This window comes from Oryza glaberrima, chromosome 1 (genome assembly GCF_000147395.1).
Source record: "Oryza glaberrima chromosome 1, OglaRS2, whole genome shotgun sequence".
Taxonomy (NCBI): domain Eukaryota; kingdom Viridiplantae; phylum Streptophyta; class Magnoliopsida; order Poales; family Poaceae; genus Oryza; species Oryza glaberrima.
In genome coordinates this window covers 8,316,372-8,341,532 of record NC_068326.1, presented here as the reverse complement: position 1 = coordinate 8,341,532, position 25,161 = coordinate 8,316,372, and the positions used below count along the sequence as shown (strand labels likewise).

Sequence of the window (25,161 nt, the reverse complement as noted above, 5' to 3'; positions counted from 1 at the left end):
ATTGTAGCGTTAGATATATGGTAATACTCTATTTAGTTAACTCTAACTGAGAGTAATTACACGTCCTAAATACATTTAATCTATAGTATTGACTATTATAGAGAGCTAGTTTAAATTGATTTCAACCATTCACCACATATAAACGATGCATTTTTTAAAAATAATATATAAAAAAATCACTTTAAAAATCTTACTAATCTATTTTTTTAAGCTAATACTTAATTAATCTTGTTTTTCCTGTGAGGGGAATGAGTTATCAACCAGTACTCCAAAGTCCTAACACAGCCCAAGCACTGTTTTGGACGACAAAAATCGGGGAGTAAATGTTTGTGTAGATACACACAGATACTTCCTTTGTCCAAAAGTATATTAAGCACATTCCCATTTATCTTAAAATACCCACATCACCGTTTATGCGATTTACATGAACAACGGTTTACGATTATGTACAACATCATGAATAGAGGCCAGAAATTATTATTTCAATATTAAAAAACATGAATAATCGTTTTTAAGAATACACTGTACTTTTAATGATGAAAATCAATCAATATCCACGTCAGTCTGTATCCGGCTACGTCTTATTACAAAAATATTGGCTCGTTTTAGAAGTAATAAATATTGGTGGTTTAGTAGGCGTTTTTCACAATTTGCCAACTTGCTAAGGTCACATTTCGATTAATTACGCAATAACGGCTTTACAGAGATTTTTAACATTTGAACTCCCAAGTGAGCTGGAAAATTATCGGATCTAGCTGGGGCTTGTCGTCACTCGTCACCGTCCATGTGTGAGCTGTTCATTCTGTCCATTTAGGAATGACTCGTAGCACAATTATGCAGAGGTTTTAGGTACACGCCAACTTAGTTACTGTTCTAATTAAATCTAGGGTCAGATGTCTTCTATCATCAAATAATTCCGGAACTACAGTAGTAGTTAGTTCCGTTTGGGGATTGGGTAGGACCAATCTCTAAAGTTAATCATCGACGAATTATTAGACACGTTTTAGAGAGCGACCAAACGTCTTACTAGTAAAGGTGCAGAGTGAAAAACAGCAAGCGAAAAAAAGTTGCATATACAAAATTTCTTAACTAAATGTACAATGAATCACATGTGACAAAAATATTTTCACTCCAAGACCACCACAACCTAAATAGAACACCGGCCTTTGGAAACAAGAATGACAATATCAAATGACTTCTAAGAGAGAAGTGAAAATATGGCGCTGACTATACTATACTAAAGTAAAATTAAACTTGAAGTTTTAATAGCGATATAAAGTTTAAGTTAGCATCAGACTCTAATCCTCTAGTTATTCTTTTAAATACAGAGTGAATATTACAATGTAACAATGATAATGACAATGTAGCAGTCATATAGAGGAAGGATGACAGTTAGGCTATTAAACCTGTAGTAGCCGATGTGCCATGTTGGTTGAGGTGTTTTAATAATTAGAGTCTGGAGATATAAGCTATACGTAAACTCGTAGTATTATTTTGTTTATCGTAATTTGGTATGATTGAGTCGATAGATGGCTAACAATATTGAAAAGATTATTTGGACTAACATCTATAACAAGTGGTCCTTTGACACTGGCATTGGGTACTCATTCGAACTACGAGAGCATCTACTCCACTTAGGCTCGGATCCATATGACGCAGAGCCTCAGCCCTGGCCACTGTATTTTCTCCTATCGTCCGTGCTGGGTTTGGGTCCAACGTCCATTATGTCGGTTTGCAAACAAAAAATCGAAAAACTTGTACATATCCTCCATTCCTGAAAACCAACTTATGAGAATAAATCTGAATAGTCATTTATCTCGTTCTTAGAAGTTGATTTTTTTTAATGAATTTGAAATATTTCCTCTATCCATAAATAAACATAGTGTTTATTTGGGAACAAAAGAGTAACAATACCCCCTATACGGAAACTGTGCTCCGTCAATCGAAAATTTCCTTTACCATTTCCAACCCCAGACACATGGCACTAGTGCTTATTAAGAAACGATTTAGGCCCTATTTAGAGGAGTTTAAGATTTTAAGAATCTTCTAATTGGTGACCAATTTCTGAGAATCTGGATGAGCTAGGTTTTTCAGCTTCTGAGTTCTAGAGTTCTAGTTCATTTTCTGGATTCTACAACTACAGATTCTTAAAATCTGGATGACAATCTAGATTGCTTGGGTGAGCTAGAGATTTTGAAAGAAGCTGCAGCTAGAAACTTCTCCGAACAGGCCCTTACTGCACCAGCAAAAGGCATCACAAACCGAGAAAACCTCGTCGTGCCAGTACGCCGGATAGCTAGAAACTTCTCCGAACAGGCCCTTACTGCACCAGCAAGGCATCACAAACCGAGAAAACCTCGTCGTGCCAGTACGCCGGATCTCCAGTAACGAGAATATGGCACTTTGTGCTGACATATAACGTGCGGCCGACGACAAAAATAAAGGCATTGCCACCAGAGAAGTGAAAGAGACTTCGAAAAGGACCATGGTCCATGGAGAGAAGCTCACAAAGGCAATATGACCGTGACTTGGTTTCCAGCCTCCGGACCACAGGTGAAGAAACTTCCTAAGATAAACCTTCCAAAAGCAACGGCAAGACGACAATGCCGTGTCATTTTAACTCCAGGCTCTATTATTTGTCCATTTAATCAACAAGTAATTATTATCTTTATGTACAAATCCCACAGGGCGCTGCGCCAGGAATGTAATGGGAAAAAATGCGAGAGGAAAATTTCCTGGACAAGGCCACACAAGTATCGTCGGCAGGGGAGAACAAAATCTGCACAGGTGTCTACTCAAATCCTTAAGTTTTTCACCAAACAAAAACGGTTTTGCTACTTTCTCCTTTTTGTGGGATGACCACCAAAATTTCATGCCATGCTAGGACCTACTTCGCATCAGCCTTGTTATGGCCTGCGGCGGCAGCAGTACTGCTGCCAGTTTCTTTCTCTGCTGCCTTCCGTGCCTTGAAATCCTCGATGGTTCGGAACTCCTCCTTTAGGAGCCTCTCCAATTCTGGATGCTTGATAATGGGGCTGCTATCTTGATTTCGGAAATGGTGGAAAGCCCTGGTTCAATTAGCAAAAAGCAGATCTGTCAGCAACAAAGTATCGCAAACTCAAATCTTACAACTGCTAGGTTGGCCAATTCCACTAGTCCAGCATAATTTTAAGATTCATTTTCAGTTACCCTTTTCAGGGCGTACCCAGGCTATCCAGGTCTGAACCAGCTTTCATGTAACAATAGCGTGTGTTATAATCAAAAGAAGATTTGGTTCAGTGCCACCACAAAAAAATATAAATTGGAAAATACGATCTAGTGTGAGGTTCACATGTGGGAGAAGGGAGGTAACGTATTAGTGACACCAGATGGTATTTCTCGTTGATGATCTTTGTGCTGGGACTGAGCATGTACAACTTTATCATGCCAATACTCCACAGCATAAGGTTGTGAATATTTGATATTGGAAATGCACCATTGAGTTGCATACTGTTTGGTGTTTGCTCAGGTGTAAATAGCTCTGTGCTAAATATTTCCCCAAGGACAGTAGCCACATAATTAGATTACTAGGGGACAGGAAGTAACAGAGAAATGCAAATTACCAGTATTTTTCGAGTCCATAAAGATCACCCTTGTGATGGAATTCGAGTGTCAGCTGCTCGAAATCTTCATACACATTGCGTTGGAAGTTTTTCTCCAAACCATAACTGTAAATACAAGCAGGCAGTGAACATTGCTGCTATATTATGGAATGCAAGGAAAAAAATGGGAATATTACTATAAAATTTTTATGTACCGTACCTATAAAATCTGAAGAGACATTCAAGTCCATATCTGTAATTTGCTGCCGCGTCATCTAGTGCAAACTTCTTAAAATGTTTGTACATATCATCATTAAAATTATCTCTCAGATAATACGACCAAAAACGATATAACGAATTCATTTCCTGCATTACATTGGAAGATAGAAGAGCATCAGTATATAATCAATAAACAGAACAAGTATTCATGCGGCATATAATCAGTAATAATTGCCAAAACAATAGTAACACCAAATGATTTCACATATGAAGAAAATGATTCAAAGAGAGTAATAAATGAGCTTGGTCAGATTTATGTATATCTAGTTAGAACGTTGCCATAGAAAGAGAGATGTGCGAGGAAGTTGCACCTCACTGCAACCAATCCCTAACTTCTTGCGTTCAGCGATGCATCGATTTTTGAACTTATTGTACCTTTACATGCAGAAGAAAACATTAAAACGGATCAATTTACTATGAAACAACGAATAAAGGGTAGTAATACACTTGCAAAGGAATGAGTACTAGAAAGAACTGCAACTCAATTGAGATCTATACTGACAGCTTACCTTTGCTGCTGGAATTTATTTTTCTCTAAAAGCTGATGACTTGGGTGTTGAAATGGTGGGAAAGATTTGGGCACAGAACCAACAGGCGAGCTACCAGTAGGGATTCCATGAGGAGAGGAGCTCAACCTTGAACTTCTATAGCTAAACAACAACACTTAGTTAAGATAACTTCAATAGCTTTGCTTCAATGAAAAAGGCACTCATGATAACAGTGGGTGTCTGTCCACCTTCAATAAAAAAAACAGGTTGGCAGAGATGGATTTGTCCATGCAAGTGTATAAACTTGAAACTTAAATGTCATGCGCAAATCATGTACTCAGTTTTCAAATCTCTTGCTAAGAATGGTGCAGGTGTATGACAATATGACCAGCTACAAAGCATAGAGATAAGTATTTGTTTTACAGAAATAAAACCTCAATTAATTTATTAACCTAACCTGTGGTTTTCTGGAGTAGATCCGTAGAAATATCCAATTGAATTGCTTGGGGGGCTCTCTGATACACCGCCATAGTGAGATCTATTATTGGTGTTATTCGCAAAGTTACCAGGAAAGAACCTCTGCTTATGAGAGGACTGTGCTTTTCTATTGCCTCTGTTGTGCCTCCTTCGTGGGATAGGCTGTCCAGAATCTTCAATTCCATTGTTTACAATATTAATGGGATTCCCCTTTGAACCACCAGCTGGTTTAGAATCAATATCTATGGTGCCAGCTTGGGAACTTCTTTGATTATAAGCGTGATTCTAAAGCAAGAATAAATATCATGTATTAGCATGAGAATAATGTAATTTTATAGGCAAGCATAAATCCAGAAAGGGCTTTGGGATAAAGAAAGGCAAGAACAGCTCAGGTTTGGATCAACCTGGCTTGACTTAAATTCGATTTAGCTCCAAGATAACCCTTGTCTCGTACCTTTTTCCCAACACTCAGTTTAGTACAAATGATTCAAAAATTCAAAGAATTGATTAGCCATACCAAAAAAAAAAAATCCAGCACTATACATGGAAAGATTCATGCTACTGGGACATTTCTAATTTCTAACATATAACTCAAAGCTATAATATGTATCAAGTATCAAATGCAGGCAATTCTTGAGAAAGAAAAGGGATGATAATCTAAAAAACAGAAAACCTGAATTAGAGCCTGGACAATTGTATTAAATTGAGCAGGAATTTTACTTAATTTTATGGATACTTCATGATAAAACAGGATACTGGCCTACTGGGTTGAATTGCATGCCCAAAATAAAGCTTATTTACTTGCATAAAATTGAGCATGTAATTGTTAAAATAAAATAATAAATACAAGCGTTGGAGTGAATGGCAGTTCCCAAACAACACAGCACTGTGTCAACATTATATTGGCCCCTAAAATGCACATACAACCCCAATTACTGATAATCTTGTTCTTTTTATGCTCTAAAATATTACCTCATAGTAATATAACCCCTCATTGATTCTTGATATTTCCTCTTTTGAAAATGCTTGAGGTCCGTCCTGTAACGCAGATAGTTGACAAGAGTTTATTGCACTATTACCAAGACAAGACTTGCTTAACATGGTGAAAGCATACAAGATAGCGTGCTGCAAAATTTGCTTGATGGATGCTAAGGTGCTAATTAACATATAATATTTAGAGATGAGAAAATTCAAGTCATTATAAAGCAAATAATGTTAAAATAATGGTATATCACAGTACATGGAAATGTATCTCAATCAAGTCAAAAATCATGAAATAAAAAGGGCATGTCCCTATAAAGCATAAAATTTCACTTAGCAATCAACTATTTATTTGTTATGTAATTATTAAGCATGAACATAATCTGCTCAAATAGGATTCGTAGCAAGGGAAATAGCAAGACTATTATAAATACAAAAAATAAGAAATCAGGTAAATCATCATAACATGAAAATTAGAAATAGTTAAACATTAAACAAAATTATCCAACGCCATTGAAACTGTCCCAAAACTTATTGGTGCATGGTGCATAAAAAAAGGCAAGCCCAGTGTGTTCAGATTACGAAGGCAAGGAGCTGCAAACTGAAGGAGGTATATCACTACACAGAGCTAGCAATACAAAATACTACTTGAAATCTAACCTGCGTAACGATTATTAGCCTGTTCACATCTTGGTCATCAACATAAAAATCATCTTCCTCATCATCGACCCTGCTTAAACAAACATAAAGAGAATCAATTATATGCATACCATTTCTAGAATCTGCAGTGTAGTAGATAAAAGATGCAGTATTACATGAAAAAATATATAATCAATTTTTGAACTTCTGAGAATACATGTGCCTAACACTCCAAAATGTGAACACAGAAGAATATCCAGTTTCATCAAATAATAGGACATTAACTGATGGAAAAGGAGGGTGTAGCAGTATAGCACACATCTCACATAAGTGGCCTGGATACATCTTTCATTTCATAAAACTGTACAAATGAATACATAAAATAATAATCACTTCGGCCAGAGTAGGAAGCCTAAATTACAACCAAAATCGCCTTAATCTCAAATCACAATAACAACACTATAAACTACCAAATGAATAACAAACTAATAAAACAACAAATTATAGCTCATGAAATGAAGTAACAGATCATATATAAACTAGTTAAAATTCACCTTTTGTGCGAATAGAGATCATGTGAAAGCTCTGCATGCTCCAATTCTAATTCCTCATCAAGCAAGAATGTGCTTTGATCGCCGCTGAAGCTAGGAGAGTCACTTGGGAAATCATTACAGAAACCTCTTTCCCTCTGAGAATCAGGCACTTTGATCTTTGTGTTTACTTTCTGAACTTTAACATCACCAGTCCTAAAAGCAGCTTCATGTTTTTGTGAGTTCAGAGAGCATGCAGAAATGCTCTTAGGCTTATTATCAATACTAATGTTTGATAAGCCCTTATTCAGTGAAGTGACTGAACTACTGAGTGTATCATGTGATGGCTCATCAGAAGCCCCCATACCAACACAATCTACGCTGCGAGGATGAGGCTTCTTTTCATCTTCAGAATAAGCATCCTTATTACATTCACCAGTAGTGTTATCCATACTGGTTGAAGATGGACTCGGAAGAGATGTCCCAGACAAGGAAACCCACTTTGACCAGTCAGAACGCCGCCTCATATTACCATCCTGGTGGTATACAAAAGGCATAAGATAAATAAGAGAGATGACATTCTAAGAGGGATCTAAGCAACAATAGTTGCATTAAACGTACCTGAACTTCTAAAAGACTTGAGTTTGCCAATGCTTCTACAATCAGTTGTATATCCGTGGTCATTTTCTTAAGCTGCAAATGAACCAAGCAATAACAGAGTTGTTAGATGTATATCCTTGATAATTTTCTTAAGCTGCAAAACAACTAAACAAGCCAAACTAGCAGAGTAGTTATATGGCATAATATAAAGGTGAAATAGCAAAAGTTTAAGTACTGAGAAAAACATACCCGATTGAAGTCTGCAACTTTGGAAATTGGAACCCAGCCATGTTCGTCCATTAAAGATTTAAGAAAATTATCATGATCCAGATTACTATCACTGAAAAGCATCATAATGGGTAAATAAAAGACCTTATGAATGACAAATGATAAAAGTGCATATGATAACCCATGTGCATCACATACATACAAAATAGTTTTAGTAGTGCAGCATGTCAGTGTTTGCATATAGGATAACAACAATGAAATTGACAAAATCAAATTGTAGTTCATATATTCCAAAGTTCAATAGACATACAATGGGACTAACTTGTCACTGCTTTCTGAAATTGCATGAAAACTCTATCAGGTAGTGTAAATGCTCAAATGCCTGTTTTCTAGTCATCAACCATCATGCTTCCTTGGGGAAAAAGTACTATTTAAGCCAGACGATTTACCCCCTTCTGCTAACCATATGGTGGTTTTAAGCCTACATGGCATCCAACGTGGAATCAGACCCACTTGTCAGCCTCTCCCTACCTTCTTCATCCCCTCTTATTTCTCTCCCCTCTCCCTCCTGCAACCTTTGGACTTTAGGCGCGATGGCATCTGGTTCTGAGCAGCAACCGAGTCGCATCTCCCTGCCCCTATCTCCACTGTAGCAGCACGATGGAGACAACAGTGGCAGACTGGTATGAGGCGGGAGCGACAGCGGAGCCCAAGCTGCTAGTGATTTCCCCGATCTATCCACAGCCAGGCCCATTCAAGCTGCTGGCGATCTCCTCGCGAACTTCCAGGAAAAGGACACCTGACGAGCTCCAACCATGTGCAGCAGCTCCATCTAGGTGTGCATCATAGCTCAACAGAGAGATCAATCAGGAAGTAATCAGTCATATGCAGCTGGATACTTCGATGACATATGGCCTTGGATTCAGTGGGAGGCATCCCTTCAAGCAAAGCCAGTTATTGATTGCATCAGGCGAGTCACAGAAATGGAACTGTTGCTGCCATGTCGGATGTGGTTTTGAGAGATCTCCGATTTGGATGGTTGCTCTTGCTCGTGTAGGAAGAACACAGAGAGAGAACACAGACAAAGGAGAATGGGAGGTGGGTCCATAGGTCTTAAAAAAAAGGTCCACTGATTTTGTTGCCACATAGACACCACTTATGCAAAAACTACCCAATATAGTGGAAAGGGGGTAATTCGTACAGTTTTAAAAGTTTGAGGGCGTAAAATATCTTGTTTAGAGTTAAGGGGGGTAGATCGTACTTTTGTGATAATTGAGGGGGAGTAAATCAGACTTAACCCAATATAAAATAGCTACCCAACTCAATAGAAGAAATAAGAATTTACCTAAAATAGTACTCCACTTGAGTCAGTATTTTAGCTCTTAATTCAGCAGCTTCAGGAGATAAAACAGGATGTGGAGGTGGTTGGTTTTGGACAAAACGTGGTGGACCTCTCATCGGCTCCATGGGTACAGCAGGCATGTAATAATACATGGGAGGCATTGGCCCTGGGTCAACACATTTTTTAATATTGGTGCAAAAAAAGCTCTAATACCAAGCATGAAAGGAGATGCCATTACAGTGAGCATAGCATTACCAGGGTATGGTGGACCATTTATGTATCCCAGAGTGTGAGGCAGATGTGCCATTGGTCTCATGAAAGCTCTTGGCCCAGCACCTTGTGGTACACTTGTGTTTTCCCTGGTACCGAACATCTGGGGATTCTGCCAATTGTGATTAAAATGGCCACGGCCTTCAAGGCCAGGCTGGGGTCTTGCACCAACAGGAGGCCTCCAAGCATGAAGGTCTCCCCTTGGTTGTGGAGGCACTGGCCGGTTACCTTCATTGCCACCAGCTTGATCTACTGGAACATAAGCAGGCATAGAATTCTCATATCCAGATTTTCCAGCATGCGGGTCATGACTTGGAACCGGAACAGCAAAAGGTGGGTAAGGATATTCATGTAGTATCACTGGACTGGGAATAACAGGGTAGTAAAAAGGTTGCCCTGGATGTTGGTGATATGGCATCGCGGCAGGATAAGATGGAGTCCCATTCGCAGCAGGAGAACGTCTCTTGGGGCCATTTCTATGGTATGCTTGATTATTCTTGTTGGGATTTCCATGGCCATCAAACTTGTGCGTGCGATTAGGTGCCTACAAACAAGTGTTTCCCCCTTTGCATCAGACTAAATCAGAACAGGAAGAATGCTTATATGATCAGCAAAAAAAATGCTTGTGTAGAACAGTGACAAAATAATGTATATTCAGCTCATAAGACATTAAAATAAAAAAAAATAACTCCTAAGGGACTTTAAACCATTTGATGAAAAGCATACAATTATCCTTAGTCTGCATGTGAAACACAAAACACCTGTTTGACAACTATTTGGTTTACAGGGAAGGCAAGGAACCAAACCAAATAAGAACGATGTTTTCCTGATCTTACCGAGTGGACCTTGGAACAAATCAGTTTCATGGGATAGACCACCCATGCATCTTAACAATGATAAATGTATATCATGATCGTTACAAAACTGCCACAAATGCAAGGCTTATATTTACCCCCACGATGATAAATAAGTTCAATATGTACTGCATTGCCATAGCACCCAAGAAAGTGCTTCCATGGGAGTCAGTTAGGTAACCATCCCAGCAGTCTTACAAAGGAGATAGCTATAAAAGGCATGTTCAGTTAAGATTGAATAACCGTCTAGATAGCATTGGAATGATTGCAAGTTTGCGACCAAACAGCAATACCTAAAATAATGTGATGGCTACAGACACAGTGGACAAAATCATACAAAGATCCAATTGGATCACAACTTGTGTGGAAACAAAATCTGATAATAGGTTAAAAAATGCACAAATCCTACGTATCAAAATATGACACCTATAATCTATCAACCACTTGCTGTCGGGGCATGGTTGACTTGAGAGAGAACATTACTTCTAAGACAAATAGCAAACTTACATCATAATGCAAAATGCATGTGTAACCTACTTTGAACATAAGCGGACAAGCGGTCTTGTCAAGCAAAAAAACTAACATGGACAGTTGAACACACTCGAGAAAGTTGAACCTGAAATACGTGGTTCCAAAAACAGCCAAGCTTTACTTTACTACTCACCAGTAGACCAATGCATACCCAGACCCAACCTATACCTATTTCGTATAGAGAGACAAATACTATAAACATCTACCGAAGTGAGCAAACTTTACCATACACTAAAATTTCCTTAAGAACTAAACTAACAAAAATAGAAAGCCATAGCAAACAAGCATATGGCTGGCCACGAGCACCAGATTATACCTGCGACTGTGGCGGGGGAGGGGACGGCTGCTGCGCCTGCGCCCCCTTCGCTGGTTCGCCACCGCCGCCAGCATTGCCCGCCCCCGGCCTCGCCGCGGCCTCCGCGGCGGCGACCTTCTGCCTAGCCTCCTCCAGCGCGGGCCACGACTTGGCCCCCATGACCACCGCCTCACCCGCCACAGGCGGCGGCGTGGTCTTCCTCCAGGGAGACGCGGGGGCGCCCGGTCCACCGCCGCCGCCGCCAGCCGGATCCGCCCCCTCAGGCGCCACCACCGCCGCCGCCCCTCCGCCCACATTCGGTTCCTCCATCGCCGACGCCCGAGCCGCCCCCGCCACAAAACGCCCAGATACCACCGCTCTACCGCCGCCTCCCCCGCCCACCACCACCAGCCGCCGCGCCGCCGCCGCCGCCTTCCGACACAGAGAGAGCACAGACTAGTAAGCTGCTTTGGATGATAGATAGCTAGAGCTTATCCGGTGGAGTGATGGGTGCACAGCCACAAGGGCCGCCGCCGCCGCCGGGGAGGGTGGTGAGGTGGGGTTAGGGTTTTGAGAGGGTGGGGGTAACTAGGGTTTTGGGTGGTGATGGGGAGGGGAGAGGCGAGGGCGAGAGCGAGAGAGAGAGAGCGACAGGGTGGCGTGCGCGTCTCGACTCTGCGTGCGTGGAGCACGTGAGGTAAGAGAGAGAGGAGGGGGAGATGACCTACGGGGACTTTTGTGTTTAGGAGGGGATGTGGGAAAGGCAAAGCGCTGGCTGGCATGTGGGGCCCCGACCGTGGGGAGGAAATACCGGCTGGATGAGGGTGTATATGACGGGTGGGGCCAGCAGCGGGTAGGGATGCACGGGTGGCGGCTGCTGCGGTGCTGCCGCGGTGTTTTCGCTGGGGCTCGTGCTCGTCGTCGTCTGTCCCTTGGACGGTTGGACCCTCCTGTGGCCTGTGTGGGCTTGTTGGGCTGTGGCCGTGGGTGACTGGGTTTCCAACGTCTTGTTTTACCGTGTCCTTTTTTCACACAAACACAATACAAAAGCACGGGACCACCTATATATTTATCGACAAATTTTCTTCCAAAAATTTGACAGATATAATTATAGTACAATTATAGTGTAATTACACTATAACTTATATGTAATTACACTGTAACTTGCACGTAACTACGGTGTAACTTGTATATAAGTTTCATGTAATTTTGAATCTTTACATCTATTAAAAGATTTGTTTTGGTGAGGAAGAAAAATAAAATCACGGCACACACATATGTGTAAGGATTTGTTCCCACAACTTCTATTTTACCGAAATAACATATCACGTAGAGATTTTTGCAAGTTACATATAAGTTACACTATAGTTACAGTGTAATTACATGCAAGTTACAGTGTAATTACACTACGATTGTACTGTAATTACATCTGTCAAATTTTTGGGAGAAAATTTGTCGACAAATATATAGCAAAATCGCAAAAGCACATGTTTTTTTAACTCAGAATTTGTGTATCTTTGCAAAATATTTATATTGTTAAGTAAATTATACATAGTTCCTTGGGTGCTTATAATGCTACAATTTTTTTATAAAAAAAAAAGTGGCATAAGTCTATTGCTGTTATACAGAAAATTGTCTCAACGTTACATTTTGTGGGATAATTAATAGTTACTTATGGCTATACACTGGTGTATGGACGGAGTTAGACAGATAGTACAAATGAGTTAATATAGTATGGACGGAGTTAGACAGGTAGTACAGATGAGTTAATATAGTTCTGAACAATATTCAATATAAAAACTCCATAAACAATATTATATATTCCATAAATCTTGTGTCTTTTTCCACACCCATATTCTTGTATTTAAACAGCCTACCTTACAAGGGAGGCTTCTGGAGAACATCAAAGGTGAAGAGAGAGAGAGAGAGAGCTACAGTAAAACCCTTCCATGACCCCTTTTCCACCTTGCTTCCAACAGCTTTCCCTCGGTGATGGTCAAACAAAGGGTCGGGCCTTCTTCTTTAATAAGTGTAGTATAGTTTAGTGTTCGAGTTCCATGTCAAGTCCTCTTGTGTTTTAAGGTTAATCCTGTTTTGGTGTCATGTCCATAGCGTTTGCTGAAGGTGGTTGGACCCGTGGTGGCGGTATGTGTTGCAGGACATCTCAAGTGTCATGCATGCTGGACCATGGTGGATAGTCCCTTCATCGACTTTATTGGCTAAATCATCATGGAGGCTTGAAGCTGTTGTTTCGGTGCAGCCATATTCCGATGGATCCGATGCCTCAATGCTAGGTTCAGGTTCCTCTTTTCGGTGATTTGGATGGGGTTGGCTGGAGACTTCTGCGCCCTTCCACTGGTGGTGGGGTTGCCCGAACCAACATTTGCTTGATCCAAACCTGCTGCTCATTGGCTAGCTCCCTCGATTGATGGATGGGCTACGGATGATGGTCGGTGGTCAAGATGGAGTAGGTGAGTAGATAGGTATTGCTTAACGAAGACTATGACGTTGGTGTGGATTTCATGCTTGTTCAACTGAATGTGGTGAACCAAGTCTACATGTTATAGCATTTAATGGTTTAAGGTTTCCAAAGGTTAATTTCTCTCGATATTCATATGATGTGCTCCAGCTTGATCTAGCAAGACAGATGTTCTACTGCCACCGTCCAAGTTCTCTCTTGATTAAGGTTGGTTGGATTTAGGGAACATCTTTCTCGACGTTTTCTATGCAACGGTAACCATGCAGGGTTCATTGTTCGGGTTGAGTATAGACTGCTTGTGCACCCTTGGTCCAAGCGGTTGCGATTAGTGCTCTTCAGATTTAACGGTGAACAACACACCACACCACATCAACAACAAACCTCCAATGCGTGTACTTTCCGTGGAGGCAACAGAAGGAAATTACCTGTATGTCAAGCGGATTGCACGTTAACGAAGGCCTAAGGACGCAATCATTGCGACAAATGACACAATACCCTATCGATCTGCTCCTATGCTACTCTTCAGTTTCATTAGAAAGTTTGTTTCTTTAATTCAGTTAGCCTCTTTTATGATAAGACGGTTCAATGCTTTCAGTGTATCTCTTCGTCGATGTACTTGGGTTGGGTGGATTCTCCTGAACTTAATCATAGGCCTTGTTTAGTTCGCGTAAAGAAAATTTTTGGGTGTCACATCGGACGTTTGACCAGATGTCGGAAGAGGGTTTTTGGACACGAATGAAAAAACTAATTTCATAACCCGCCTGGAAACTGTGAGACGAATTTATTAAGCCTAATTAATCTGTCATTAGCATATGTGGGTTAATGTAGTACTTATGGCTAATCATGGACTAATTAGGCTTAAAAGATTCGTCGCGCAATTTCCATGCAAACTGTGCAATTAGTTTTTCATTTTATCTATATTTAATGCTCTATGCATGTGTCTAAAGATTTGATGTGACGTTTTTTGGAATTTTTTTTGAGAACTAAGACCCTGTTTAGATTGCACTAAAACTTTCTAGTCCCTATCACATCGGATGTTTGGACACTAATTATAAATATTAAATGTAGACTATTAGTAAAACCCATTCTATAACCCTGGACTAATTCGAGAGATGAATCTATTGAGCATAATTAATCCATGATTAGCCTATGTGATGCTACAGTAAACATACGCTAATTATGGATTAATTAGGCTTAAAAAAATTGTCACGTGAATTAACTCTCATTTATGTAATTAGTTTTATAAGTAGTCTATGTTTAATATTCCAAATTCATCCATATGACAGGGACCAAAGTTTAGTCACTGGATCCAAACACCACCATGAAAAAAGGCCTTATTCGAATTTTTTTTTAGTTTTCTAAAAAAACAATAATAAAAAAAAGCATATTATGCCTTACAAATACAAATCGCACCAAGCGAGGCAAAGGAAACGGAAGTGCCGAGACGGGGCGGGACCCACAATCTGACAGATGTTGCCCCTGCGCGGCTGCCACCGCCGCCTCCTCTCCCTGCGCGGCGTCACCGCCCCCTCCCTTCTTCCTCCCATCACCACCACCCCCACCACGTCCATGGCGGCGCCCCAGTCCCACTCCCACCCCGCCAAAACCCTCCGCGCGAGCCCTCCTCCGCGTACGCTCTGGACGCTCCCCTCCCTCTCCTCCTCCGTCTCCTCCCCTCTCCGCGGTCTCACCCTCTCTGCTCCCCCTCCTCTGCAGCCTCCACCGCCGGCTCGGCGCCCAAGAGGTCCAGGACGATGGCCACCGACGCGGCGGCGACGGCGCATTCGGCTTCGGCGGGGTGCTCCGCGATGAAGGCCGAGTTCGCCAAGCACGCCGAGTACCTCAACACCCTGGTACGTTGTACGCACGCGTTAGAGCGCTCGTCCCTCGCCTCCTTGGCGTGCGGCGACGTTCTCTCTTCTCGAGCTATTTCCCCCCCCCCTGCAGCGGCGCGCTCAAAGAGGACGCTGTCGTATATTAGAGTAGAGTAGAGGCATGATTTTTTTTTTTGGGGAAACTGTTGGTGTGATCTGGTGCCAAGATCTTGTGCGGGCCAGGTGCTCGGAGAAATTCCCGTTGAGCCTATGCGATCACTGGCTTCTGCTAATGAGTGCATTATTGACGAGATAGCCTTGTCGATCACTTTGGAGTGCCGGTTAGTGGTGTAGGGTAGGAGAAGTGTTTTGACAAGTAAAGATTACTGACCTCACGGGGTGTGGACACTGCAAAACTTATTGTTATTGGACATTTGTACCAAACTGATCCTCAAAGCTGCTTGAACTAGATGCTAGGTAGCTCTGCTTAAGATATGTATATTTGGTTTAGTGTGTGATATGGACGGCACTGCTACTCTTAGTGTGTAATTCTTCAGTTGAACATTTTTTTCCCCTTGTACATGCTGAAAGCAGTTATGGTAGTAGCAGGCTGTATCTTTCTTAAGTTAGCAATATTTTTATATTATCTCATCAGTTTTCCATATGTAGAATGATAAAAGGGAAAGGCTTGTGAAAGCAAGTCGGGATTTGACAATGAACAGCAAAAAGGCCATCTTTCAGGTTCACAGGTAATTTGACAAGCAAACAATTGTGCTAGTGGCATTACATTGCTTCATTAAATAAAGGAAGAGAATTATCCATGTATGTTTCCTTGACAGATAATGTGATTCTGAGGGCCCCTTGTGTCATTCATTACCTTAGTTTGTTATGAATTAGTATGCCATGTGATACTAAAATTATTGTGGAATGTCAATGAACCAGTAAATTCTAGTTTATTCTTAGTGTAAAAACGTCATTCTGGTTTTGCAAAACTTATTACTCTCACTGTACGGACAATCAGGAACTCTCCATGAGCTAAGCTTTATGGAGTATTTGTTTCCTCCAAATCAAAGGCGATCAGAAACAAGATTTTAGATGAACTTATTTTCATCTCGTGGCACGTTGTGAGAAGTTATTGCTAGTCTCAACCTTTGGCAATTGATAAAAGCTGTATGTGCAAATGATACATTCAAGTTATTATTTAGTGTCAAAATTGTCCATTCATCTGACAACATTGGAGAACTATACATACTCATCTCAAAAGTCTCTTTCATGATTTCATAGTTAATAACCAAATTGACCTACTCTCTGTTATACTGCTTTGCAATTTTATTTGCTGCTACACTTAATTTATAACTGAACTGATTTGTTTCAGGATAAGTAAGAATAACAAGGAAGAGGTTCTTTCAAAAGCTGAAAATGATCTCACTGTTGTGGTTAACCAATACATTGGGAAGTTGGTAAAAGAACTGCAAGGGACCGACTTCTGGAAGCTCAGAAGGGCCTATACCTTTGGTGTTAGTATAAATGTTGTTCCTTTACATCGGTTCTGTTCTAGGTTTGTAACGGATCCAATATGTTTGTCATGACTATTTCAGGTACAAGAATATGTTGAAGCTGCAACATTCTGCAGATTTTGCAAGACTGGCACTTTATTAAGTCTTGCTGAAATCAATGATTCTTTGCTAGAGCTGGGTGACAAATCTGTTGAGCCCTTACAGATAAATGTACTCGACTATGTTTTAGGGGTAAATGCAACTGTCCAAAACTTAGTTCTGCTAAATATCCTTTTCTTTGTCTGCTTGAAGTTGTTGAGGGTATTTCTGTGCTGTCAATATGTTAGGTTGCCGATCTGTCAGGAGAGCTGATGAGGCTTGCAATTGGCCGTATATCTGATGGAGAAGTTGAATATGCCAAAAACATTTGTGCATTTGTACGTGATATATACAGGGAGCTGACCCTTGTGGTGCCTCTGATGGATGACAATAGTGAGATGAAGAAGAAGATGGAGACTATGCTGCAAAGTGTAGTGAAAATTGAGAATGGTATCACTTCTTTGATGCCCAACAATATCAACTTTATACCAGAGTCCTCATTTATGACCTTTATTTGAAAATACATAAAATCCTTGGACGTATCAATACTTATCACAACATGAATAATAGATGAAACATATTATCTTTTCCTTAAGTGAAACTATATATGGACTTGTTATATAGACTTGTACTCTTTAACATGCTATATAGATTAGTAGTTAACATGCACTATCCTTACTTCAGAGGTATCTTCATTTCTAATGCTCATTTATACTAGTAAATGACTGTTAATAATTTTTGTGCCAACCAAAGATGTGGTTTCTATATCTGCTAAATTCTAACTATATTTTCCCGATTCTTAAAATGGCACACTTTTGTTTGATGACGTGTTCCTTTATCCAAGATCTAGTGTTCTTTTTGGTACAACTGACATATCGAATCCCGTTTTTAACCGGCTTAGTTCTCTATGCACGGAGAACCTCATAACTCTGACATTTTGTTGAACCTTTGTTTTCTAAGGACGCCCCCACTTGAACTAGCTAACTAAGTTGATTTTAAGTTTTTTTGGAACTTGGAAGCATGTACTAGTCAAGTTTAAGTGTTTAATGTGATGGATTGATGGAATCCAAATGTTCTAGTTCAAAATAGAAAATGCTTAACATGACTTTCGTCAGTCATTTCTTAACCTCGTGAATGATTGCAGGGGGGGGGGGGGGGGGGGTGCATGTTAGACTGTAGTTGAGTAGTTGATTTTGCCTCGGCTTACCGTATTGAACTATAGCAATTGTTCTACCTTGTTTAATGTTTTAGTATGGACAAAATTCACAAACTTGATATTACAGCTGGAAAATAAATTATTTCAGTGTATCGTGTGAATCGGGTTCCACTCATTTGTGAAAATATTTACATATGGGCTAGCATCATTTTTTTTCATGTGTCCGCAGTTGATTAGTACAGTATTACCTTTTTGACATATGCAGTTGTCTGGGATACTATATCGCTAGATGTTTGTAGACGTTTGACAGTGTTTATGTATTTTGCAGCTTGCTTCAGTGTTCATGTGAGAGGATCAGAGTACATCCCTTTGCTTGGCTCATCTGCTGATCCAGATTACTCTTTTTTTGGTGCCTCAGACTTTGACCAATGAAGCCTTTGAAGCTAGATCCCCAAACTGACATGTTAGACGAACTATTGCTCTTAGCCTCCAGCTTGTTCACCGCCTGAAATCGTTGCTGGTGTACTACAGCATGGAATGTGTTAAATGGAGCTTGGAAGATTGTTTTTTTATAAACTTAAATTAGGATTTCGTTATCTCCACTCCAATGGTTTCTATTAACCAATATCTATGCTTTTGTCTGACGTCTTGGATATCTCCATTTAAGTTAATAGAAATAAAGGAAAATCTAAATAAAAAAAAGATCACCAAGCTAGGGAATTATTTCCATTATAGAAAAAATAGCGTAAAGCTAAACCCATATTATTACTGATATTTTATACGGTTTACTTTTAATCTTTACATCATTTTCTTGTTGGATTGGACACTTCTTGACAATAAGATTTTCAACTTTCTTCGCACTGCTGTACATACGTTGGGGCAAAATCAACTTTGCTGGATATTTTGTATTTTTGTTTTCTATTTTAAGTGCACGGAAGTTTTTTACATAATGGATAAACCGGCCGCTGCAAATAAGAAGCACAAAGCCGTACTTAATTATTACAATGATTCCACGCTAATTTAGAAAGATAAATATGTACACTAATAGGTTCGATAAATCTAAAGAAGCACAATTTTTCGACTCGCGTATATTCTATTGTTAATATTGTTATATTGCTATGATTGTTGAACACCTTCATTCTTGAAAATGGATTCGGATATTCTCTTGTATATATATTTTTTCAAAAAAAAATGGTTCAAGGCAGATGATTGTTAAAAATTATAGACAAAATTAACAATACAAAAGTATAGTGATATCTACCGCTCTCAAAAAGTCAAGTTTATATATTGAGAAAAAGAAAAGATGAACTCACGTTCTAATAGTACAAGTACTGTTTATAGTTTGGATCTATCATTGTGGCATTGTTGTCTTGGGAAAAACGACCGAAACTGGCCACACACGGAAGCGGGAAACGGTGTGTAGCCCCCGTTCCGTCGCCGTTAACCAAGAAAGCCCCACGACCGCGTGGCCTCGCGAGTCGCGAGCCCCAGACTCCACACCACACAGCCCCCCTTTCCCCTCCCCTCCACAGCCGTCGAAACCCTAGCCCCAAGGTTCCCCCTCGCCTCGCGCTCGCCGTCGCCATGGGCAAGAAGCGGAAGCTCGATTCCAAATCCCCCGCCGCCGCTAGGTCCGCAGCCGCCAGGGCCGCAGCAGCAGCAGCCGCAGCCGCCGCCGCCGTCGCCGAGCCCTCCTCCCAGCCCGAAGCCCTAGCCGAGGACCCGGCCCCCTCGTCGCAGCCCCTGGGCCTATCCAGCGAGGGCGCGGGGGAGAGGATGATGTCCCGTGAGGCTGGCGGTGGCGAGGAAGAGGAGGTGGAGGAGGTCGAGGTGGAGGAGGAGGTGGAGGTCGACGAGGACGAGGACGAGGATGTGGAGGGGGAGGGGGAGGAGGAGGAGGAGGCGGCGGAGAGGGACGCCGACTCGATCCAGGCGCTGCTGAATTCGTTCCCCAAGGACCAGCTCGTCGAGCTGCTCAGCGCCGCGGCGCTCAGCCACGAGGACGTGCTCACGGCCGTCCACCGCGCGGCCGACGCCGACCCGGCGCTGCGGAAGATCTTCGTCCACGGCCTCGGCTGGGACGCCACCGCGGAGACCCTCACCGAGGCGTTCAGCGCCTACGGCGAGATCGAGGACCTCAGGGTCGTCACCGACCGCGCCACGGGCAAGTGCAAGGGCTACGGTTTCATCCTCTTCAGCCGCCGGTCCGGCGCCCGCGCGGCGCTCCGTGAGCCCCAGAAGAAGATTGGCAACCGCACCACGGCCTGCCAGCTCGCCTCTGTTGGTCCTGTGCCGCCGGGCGGCATGGCCACTAACCCTGCCCCAGCGGTAGCCCCAGCCCCAGCGCAGCTGGCACTGCCGCCAGTGTCGGAGTACACGCAGCGGAAGATTTTTGTCAGCAATGTCGGCGCAGACATAGACCCGCAGAAACTGCTGCAGTTCTTTTCAAAGTATGGTGAGATTGAGGAGGGTCCTCTTGGGCTCGATAAGGTTACCGGGAAGCCAAAGGGCTTTGCTCTATTTGTCTACAAGACCCTCGATAGTGCTAAGAAAGCGCTTCAGGAGCCACACAAGCAATTCGAGGGGGTTGTGCTGCACTGCCAGAAGGCGATTGATGGACCAAAGCCCAACAAAGGTGGAGGACTTGGGGGTTTGTACGGTGCTGGCACTTCAGGCGGGAGGAAAGGCGCTGGTGGTTATGGAGCTCATAGTCATTCTTTGCCTGGTGCTGCTGTTGGGGGCCATGTGATGCCATCTCCAGTATCCAGTTTGACTTCATTGCCAGGTGTAGCTGGTGGCCCAGGGGTGAATCCTGCTCTGGGGCAGGCCTTGACAGCTATCCTTGCCTCCCAGGGTGGAGGGTTGGGTCTGAACAACATCCTGGGAGTTGGTGCAAATGGTTCAGGGTTGCCTAACCCAGGGGCTTCTGCAGGACTGGGTAGTAGTGGTTTGCCTGGTATGCCTGGTGCTGGTGGTTATTTGGGCGGCTATGGGGGTGGTGGTGGGTATGGCAGTACTCAACCAGGAGGCCCAGGAAGAAATTACATGGGTCATTAGGTAAGATCCGGATAGGTGATTGTGTCCCAACCATAGGAACCTACAAATAGTTTTCACATGTGTTTTCTGCCAAGAAATTGATCTTGCATTTTTTACATCGGTAAAGAAATAGCTTTCCCTTTATGAGTCGCTATATTATTTATCTCTTCTTGGTTGCTTTTAAACTGAGTTTGCTTTTGCATGAGCCAAGGTACTCTTTTTATGGTATTGCTATTTAGGTAGATGCTTCGCATGCACAATGAAAGTTAGGATAACATGCCATCTTGTGTTAATTTCTTTAATGCCACAATTGTTGCCATAAGAATCTGAAGTCTGCATTTTGCAATCAAAATTTCAGGGAGTTAATGCCTTATGTTAGTGTTAGTTGAATCGTTTCCAATAATTCTATTGCACATACTCTATATTAGGCATAGCTTGGGAAAGATTTGGGAAGCTTGATATTCTATTAATCAAAAGATATTGAAGTACAGCTAAATAATAGTAGGAGATATGCGTAGGCTGGTTGCTAGAGGTGAAATCACGTGCTTTTCTGGTCTCTTTTTTAGTTAAATGATGCTTGATTTCTGGTTTATTTCTTTATCATGTCTGGCTCTCGGATTTACCAAAAGTATCCAAAGATATTTACATGCACTATCCATAGTCATTCACAATTATTCGCAATCATGCATGGTTCATGTTGTGCCTTGTCATTCTCATGTGACTCAGTTTGCTCCTAACCTTATTTTGATGCGTATGCAGTGCAACTGTTCAGCTAGGTTGTAACATATTAGTTATTTCATAACCCTTCCATAACGTTTTTTTAACTGCTAGTAAATCACCATAGTACATGTATATCATTTTTTCAGAAACTTATTTTTTGTACATACAAATTTTAACTTTTTGCAGACCCATTTCACTTATTTTTATTCACCTTGCTATTTTACAGGATGCTTATAACTATTTTACTGTGGCCAGATGATTCTACGTGTTCCTGCTTCGCACTTATAAACTTGCTGTTTTAAGCTGTTTCTGGCAAATCGATTACTCTAGTGGTCAAAGTTTTCACAAGAACTTTGTTTCCTCAATCCTATCTTTCAAAATTAAGCAGTATGTACAACTATTTAGATTTTCGAATGGCCATCAGGGCTTGTGACCTTATTGTAAAAGAGCTTGTGTGGATTTAAAGAACCATGGATCTTTTCTACATCATTTTGGCTAAATAAGTGCAGATTTTCAGCATAAGATCAGGTTACCTTTTAAATTATTTAAATTGACCTGTGAACCCAATGCAGGTTACCTTTTCACATGCTTTATGTACAGAGCTCCTTTTCTATTATTTTTTACATATTTGCGAAACTTATTTTATCCTAACCTGCATGGGAGTGTCATGCAGACATGTTTCTAAACAAAGAGTTGATATTTTTTCATTGTGTAGAGTAACCTTAGTATTTTCAACCCAGTCTGTCATTATTGTTCTGCATACAGGTAATCTTGACTACAGGAATATATTGCATTTTAGAACTTTCTAACAGATGAAACTGTGCTTTTCCTTCATAAATTGCACTGCTGTGCTATGGTAGTTGGCTATGTTGCCATGCATGCCGCCCTTTGTGTTGAACTGTTGCACCTGTGTTCTATTCTAACATCGATTAGTGTTTATTCTGTTAAACTCCTAACTAGCCGGCCTTCCATTCTTGTTTCTTTTCTCTTATTCTTGAAGACATTTTCAGATTAGTGATCTGTCACTCAGTGCTGTTATCACTTATCTTTCTAGCTGTAATAGTTTGAAGTTAAATCCAGTAATATGGCTTCTATTGGTGAAATTCAGCGAGGCAAAACATTTGCCTGCTAAGCACCTCATTGCTGTTGCAAGCAAATAGAAATTGCTTCCCTCTTTTGCATGGATGCATCATAATGCACTGAATTAGAGTTCATGGCATTCATGACATTGTACCATGTGGGATAGTAGAGTTGTCTAATAGCTTGTTATCTTAGCTTGGTTATCTAGCCTTAACGACAGAAACTCATGTAGCTCATGCTTGTTTACTTAAGCCGATTCCAATTATTTAACCAGGTCAAGTTATAATACTGAGGACATTGTTTTGTCACGCAAATTCCATCTTGTGTTTGTTTTTATGCTGGTTTGCCAGATAATCTACTCCAGCATATGCATATCCATCCCATCTTTCTTTAGGAATGGGGTCAGCCAAACGGTGCATGGATGAAGAAGCGACATGGGACATCCGCCCAGAAAGGAACGAGGAACCGGTGTTCCATCGGACGGGTGAACGAGTTGCGACGTTGTTGCGGCAAGCCGGCAACGGCAGCGACGCAGCCATTTTTTCCATGGCACTTGCGAACTGTATACCGCTGGATTATCATTTGGGGGACTGGCCAATGTAACAAGGATTCATTTTGCTAATCGTGAGATGTTCAGGACCAGCAGATGAAGCAATTTCTGTTATACCCTCATTTCGATCCTCACGGAACAAGGCTCTGATTGGTTGAGTGAAGGCGATAAGCTGCGGGGAAGAAAATGAAAGAGCAACGAAGAATAATTTTAGCACTTATATATATGTGTCTTACAAGCGGTTAAAAATCTAACACGAAGCACCCACACCCCAAAAAAAGGGCCTAAAATTAACATTTAAATTTTTGTTGTGATCGTTTTGCATATGAAACCGAACATTTATTGGATTATTGAAATGGATTATTTATTTCACGCTCTGAGTTACTTAGACTAGTATTTATTTTGAGCTACTCCAATAGTCTCAAAAATAGATAACCCATCAGTACAAATCCTCCGTCTTAAAATAGATATAACCTACCATTATAAATCTGAATTATATATTATAAATCTGGATTATATAGAGGAGGGAGTATTTACTATATTTATTTCTTAAAATATTTAATTTATTCTATAATCAAATACATAATTCATTTGAATAATCCACTCATTAACCTACATTAAACATGACCTAACCCGTAGCAAATTTTGCCCCTGCTTCATTCTCTATGCTAAACTATGGTGTGGCTAACAAATTAGGGCTCGTTAGTTGTCACATCAGATATACGGACATACATTTGAAGTATTAAATGTAGTCTAATAACAAAACAAATTATAGATTTTGCTAAGAAATTGAGACGAATTTATTAAACCTAATTAATCTGTCATTAGTAAATGTTTATTGTAGCACCACATTGTCAAATCATGACACAACTAGGCTCAAAAGATTTTTCTCGCAATTTACACGCAAACTGTATAATTAGTTTTTTTCCACATTTAATACTCTATGCATGTGTCTAAACATTCGATGTGATGGGTGAAAAGTTTTTTTTCAGCTAAACAAGGCCTTAGTGAATATAGATTTGGTAAATTTTTGCACAAGAATGTGTATGCAGGTCGAAGGATAAAAAAACTGTGGCAAACCACCACGTGACAACGAAATAAGCAACTGTGTGACAAAGTTTAATAGTCTAAGGGTGTGTTTGAGGAGAGGAGATAGAGGAGATTGGTAAGGTACACAAAACGAGGTGAGCCATTAGCACATGATTAATTAACTATTAAGTATTTTAAACTTCAAAAATAGATTAATATGATTTTTTAAAGCAACTTTCCTATAGAATTTATTTTGCAAAAAATACAGTAGTTCAGGAAGCGTGCACGCGAAAAACGAAACAAAACTCACTCACAATCACCCAGATCACCCAGGAAAGAACACAACTAAGTCTGGACCAGGCTAGTGAAACTTACAAGTACAGTAGTAATTTATACTCCTATAAATAAATCCCCAATCTTATACTATTTGACACGCGAAATTCATAACAAGGAGAAAAACGGCTTAACAAGGAGAGAGAAACTGATTTTTCCTTTTTAACAACCGAGAGAAATGATTCGGAATAATTAATTATTTGCCACTTCTATTAGTGGTGATAAAAGAATTGTCATTGGACCCACATATCATAGACACACGAGAACCTACGTG

General features: G+C 41.0%; 3 protein-coding genes across 4 annotated transcripts; 2 read left to right on the top strand and 1 right to left on the bottom strand.

Moving 5' to 3' along the window:
- Positions 1-2,611: 2,611 nt before the first annotated feature.
- Positions 2,612-11,791, bottom strand: LOC127779338 (la-related protein 1A). Of its 2 annotated transcripts, none has more exons than XM_052306081.1 (14): positions 11,117-11,791; positions 9,401-9,959; positions 9,149-9,311; positions 7,825-7,915; positions 7,597-7,668; positions 7,000-7,511; positions 6,467-6,536; positions 5,798-5,863; positions 4,806-5,110; positions 4,370-4,504; positions 4,172-4,235; positions 3,802-3,947; positions 3,603-3,707; positions 2,612-3,068 (listed from the first exon to the last, which is right to left on the bottom strand). In XM_052306081.1, the coding sequence occupies exons 1-14, from the start codon at positions 11,423-11,425 to the stop codon at positions 2,888-2,890; spliced, it is 2,778 nt and encodes a 925-aa protein (XP_052162041.1). In that variant the 5' UTR covers positions 11,426-11,791; the 3' UTR covers positions 2,612-2,887. The 2 variants fall into 2 exon arrangements, with proteins under 2 accessions (XP_052162041.1, XP_052162033.1); XM_052306073.1 differs by having other exon boundaries at positions 4,370-4,510; positions 11,117-11,789.
- A 3,224-nt stretch (positions 11,792-15,015) lies between these two features.
- LOC127766533 (uncharacterized) lies at positions 15,016-19,254 on the top strand. The gene is made up of 7 exons (XM_052291599.1): positions 15,016-15,204; positions 15,291-15,427; positions 16,058-16,137; positions 16,764-16,905; positions 16,987-17,136; positions 17,232-17,433; positions 18,468-19,254. Exons 1-7 carry the CDS (start codon positions 15,045-15,047, stop codon positions 18,569-18,571), a joined length of 975 nt encoding a protein of 324 aa, XP_052147559.1. The 5' UTR covers positions 15,016-15,044; the 3' UTR covers positions 18,572-19,254.
- A 369-nt stretch (positions 19,255-19,623) lies between these two features.
- Positions 19,624-23,639, top strand: LOC127782334 (RNA-binding protein P). Its single transcript, XM_052309498.1, has 2 exons — positions 19,624-21,196; positions 22,122-23,639. The coding sequence occupies exon 1, from the start codon at positions 19,724-19,726 to the stop codon at positions 21,194-21,196; it is 1,473 nt and encodes a 490-aa protein (XP_052165458.1). The 5' UTR covers positions 19,624-19,723; the 3' UTR covers positions 22,122-23,639.
- The last annotated feature ends 1,522 nt before the right edge of the window (positions 23,640-25,161 follow it).

Excerpts from the sequence above, each read along its gene's own strand:
- LOC127779338 (XM_052306073.1), bottom strand. The coding sequence starts at position 11,425 with ATGGAGGAACCGAATGTGGGCGGAGGGGCGGCGGCGGTGGTGGCGCCT. Across the intron at positions 4,511-4,805 it reads TCTACTCCAGAAAACCACAG|CTATAGAAGTTCAAGGTTGA; the intron begins GTTAGGTTAATA and ends GTTGTTGTTTAG. Across the intron at positions 3,708-3,801 it reads TGTCTCTTCAGATTTTATAG|TTATGGTTTGGAGAAAAACT; the intron begins GTACGGTACATA and ends TTGTATTTACAG.
- LOC127766533 (XM_052291599.1), top strand. The coding sequence starts at position 15,045 with ATGTTGCCCCTGCGCGGCTGCCACCGCCGCCTCCTCTCCCTGCGCGGC. Across the intron at positions 15,205-15,290 it reads CCGCGCGAGCCCTCCTCCGC|CCTCCACCGCCGGCTCGGCG; the intron begins GTACGCTCTGGA and ends CCTCCTCTGCAG. Across the intron at positions 16,906-16,986 it reads GAAGGGCCTATACCTTTGGT|GTACAAGAATATGTTGAAGC; the intron begins GTTAGTATAAAT and ends TGACTATTTCAG.
- LOC127782334 (XM_052309498.1), top strand. The coding sequence starts at position 19,724 with ATGGGCAAGAAGCGGAAGCTCGATTCCAAATCCCCCGCCGCCGCTAGG.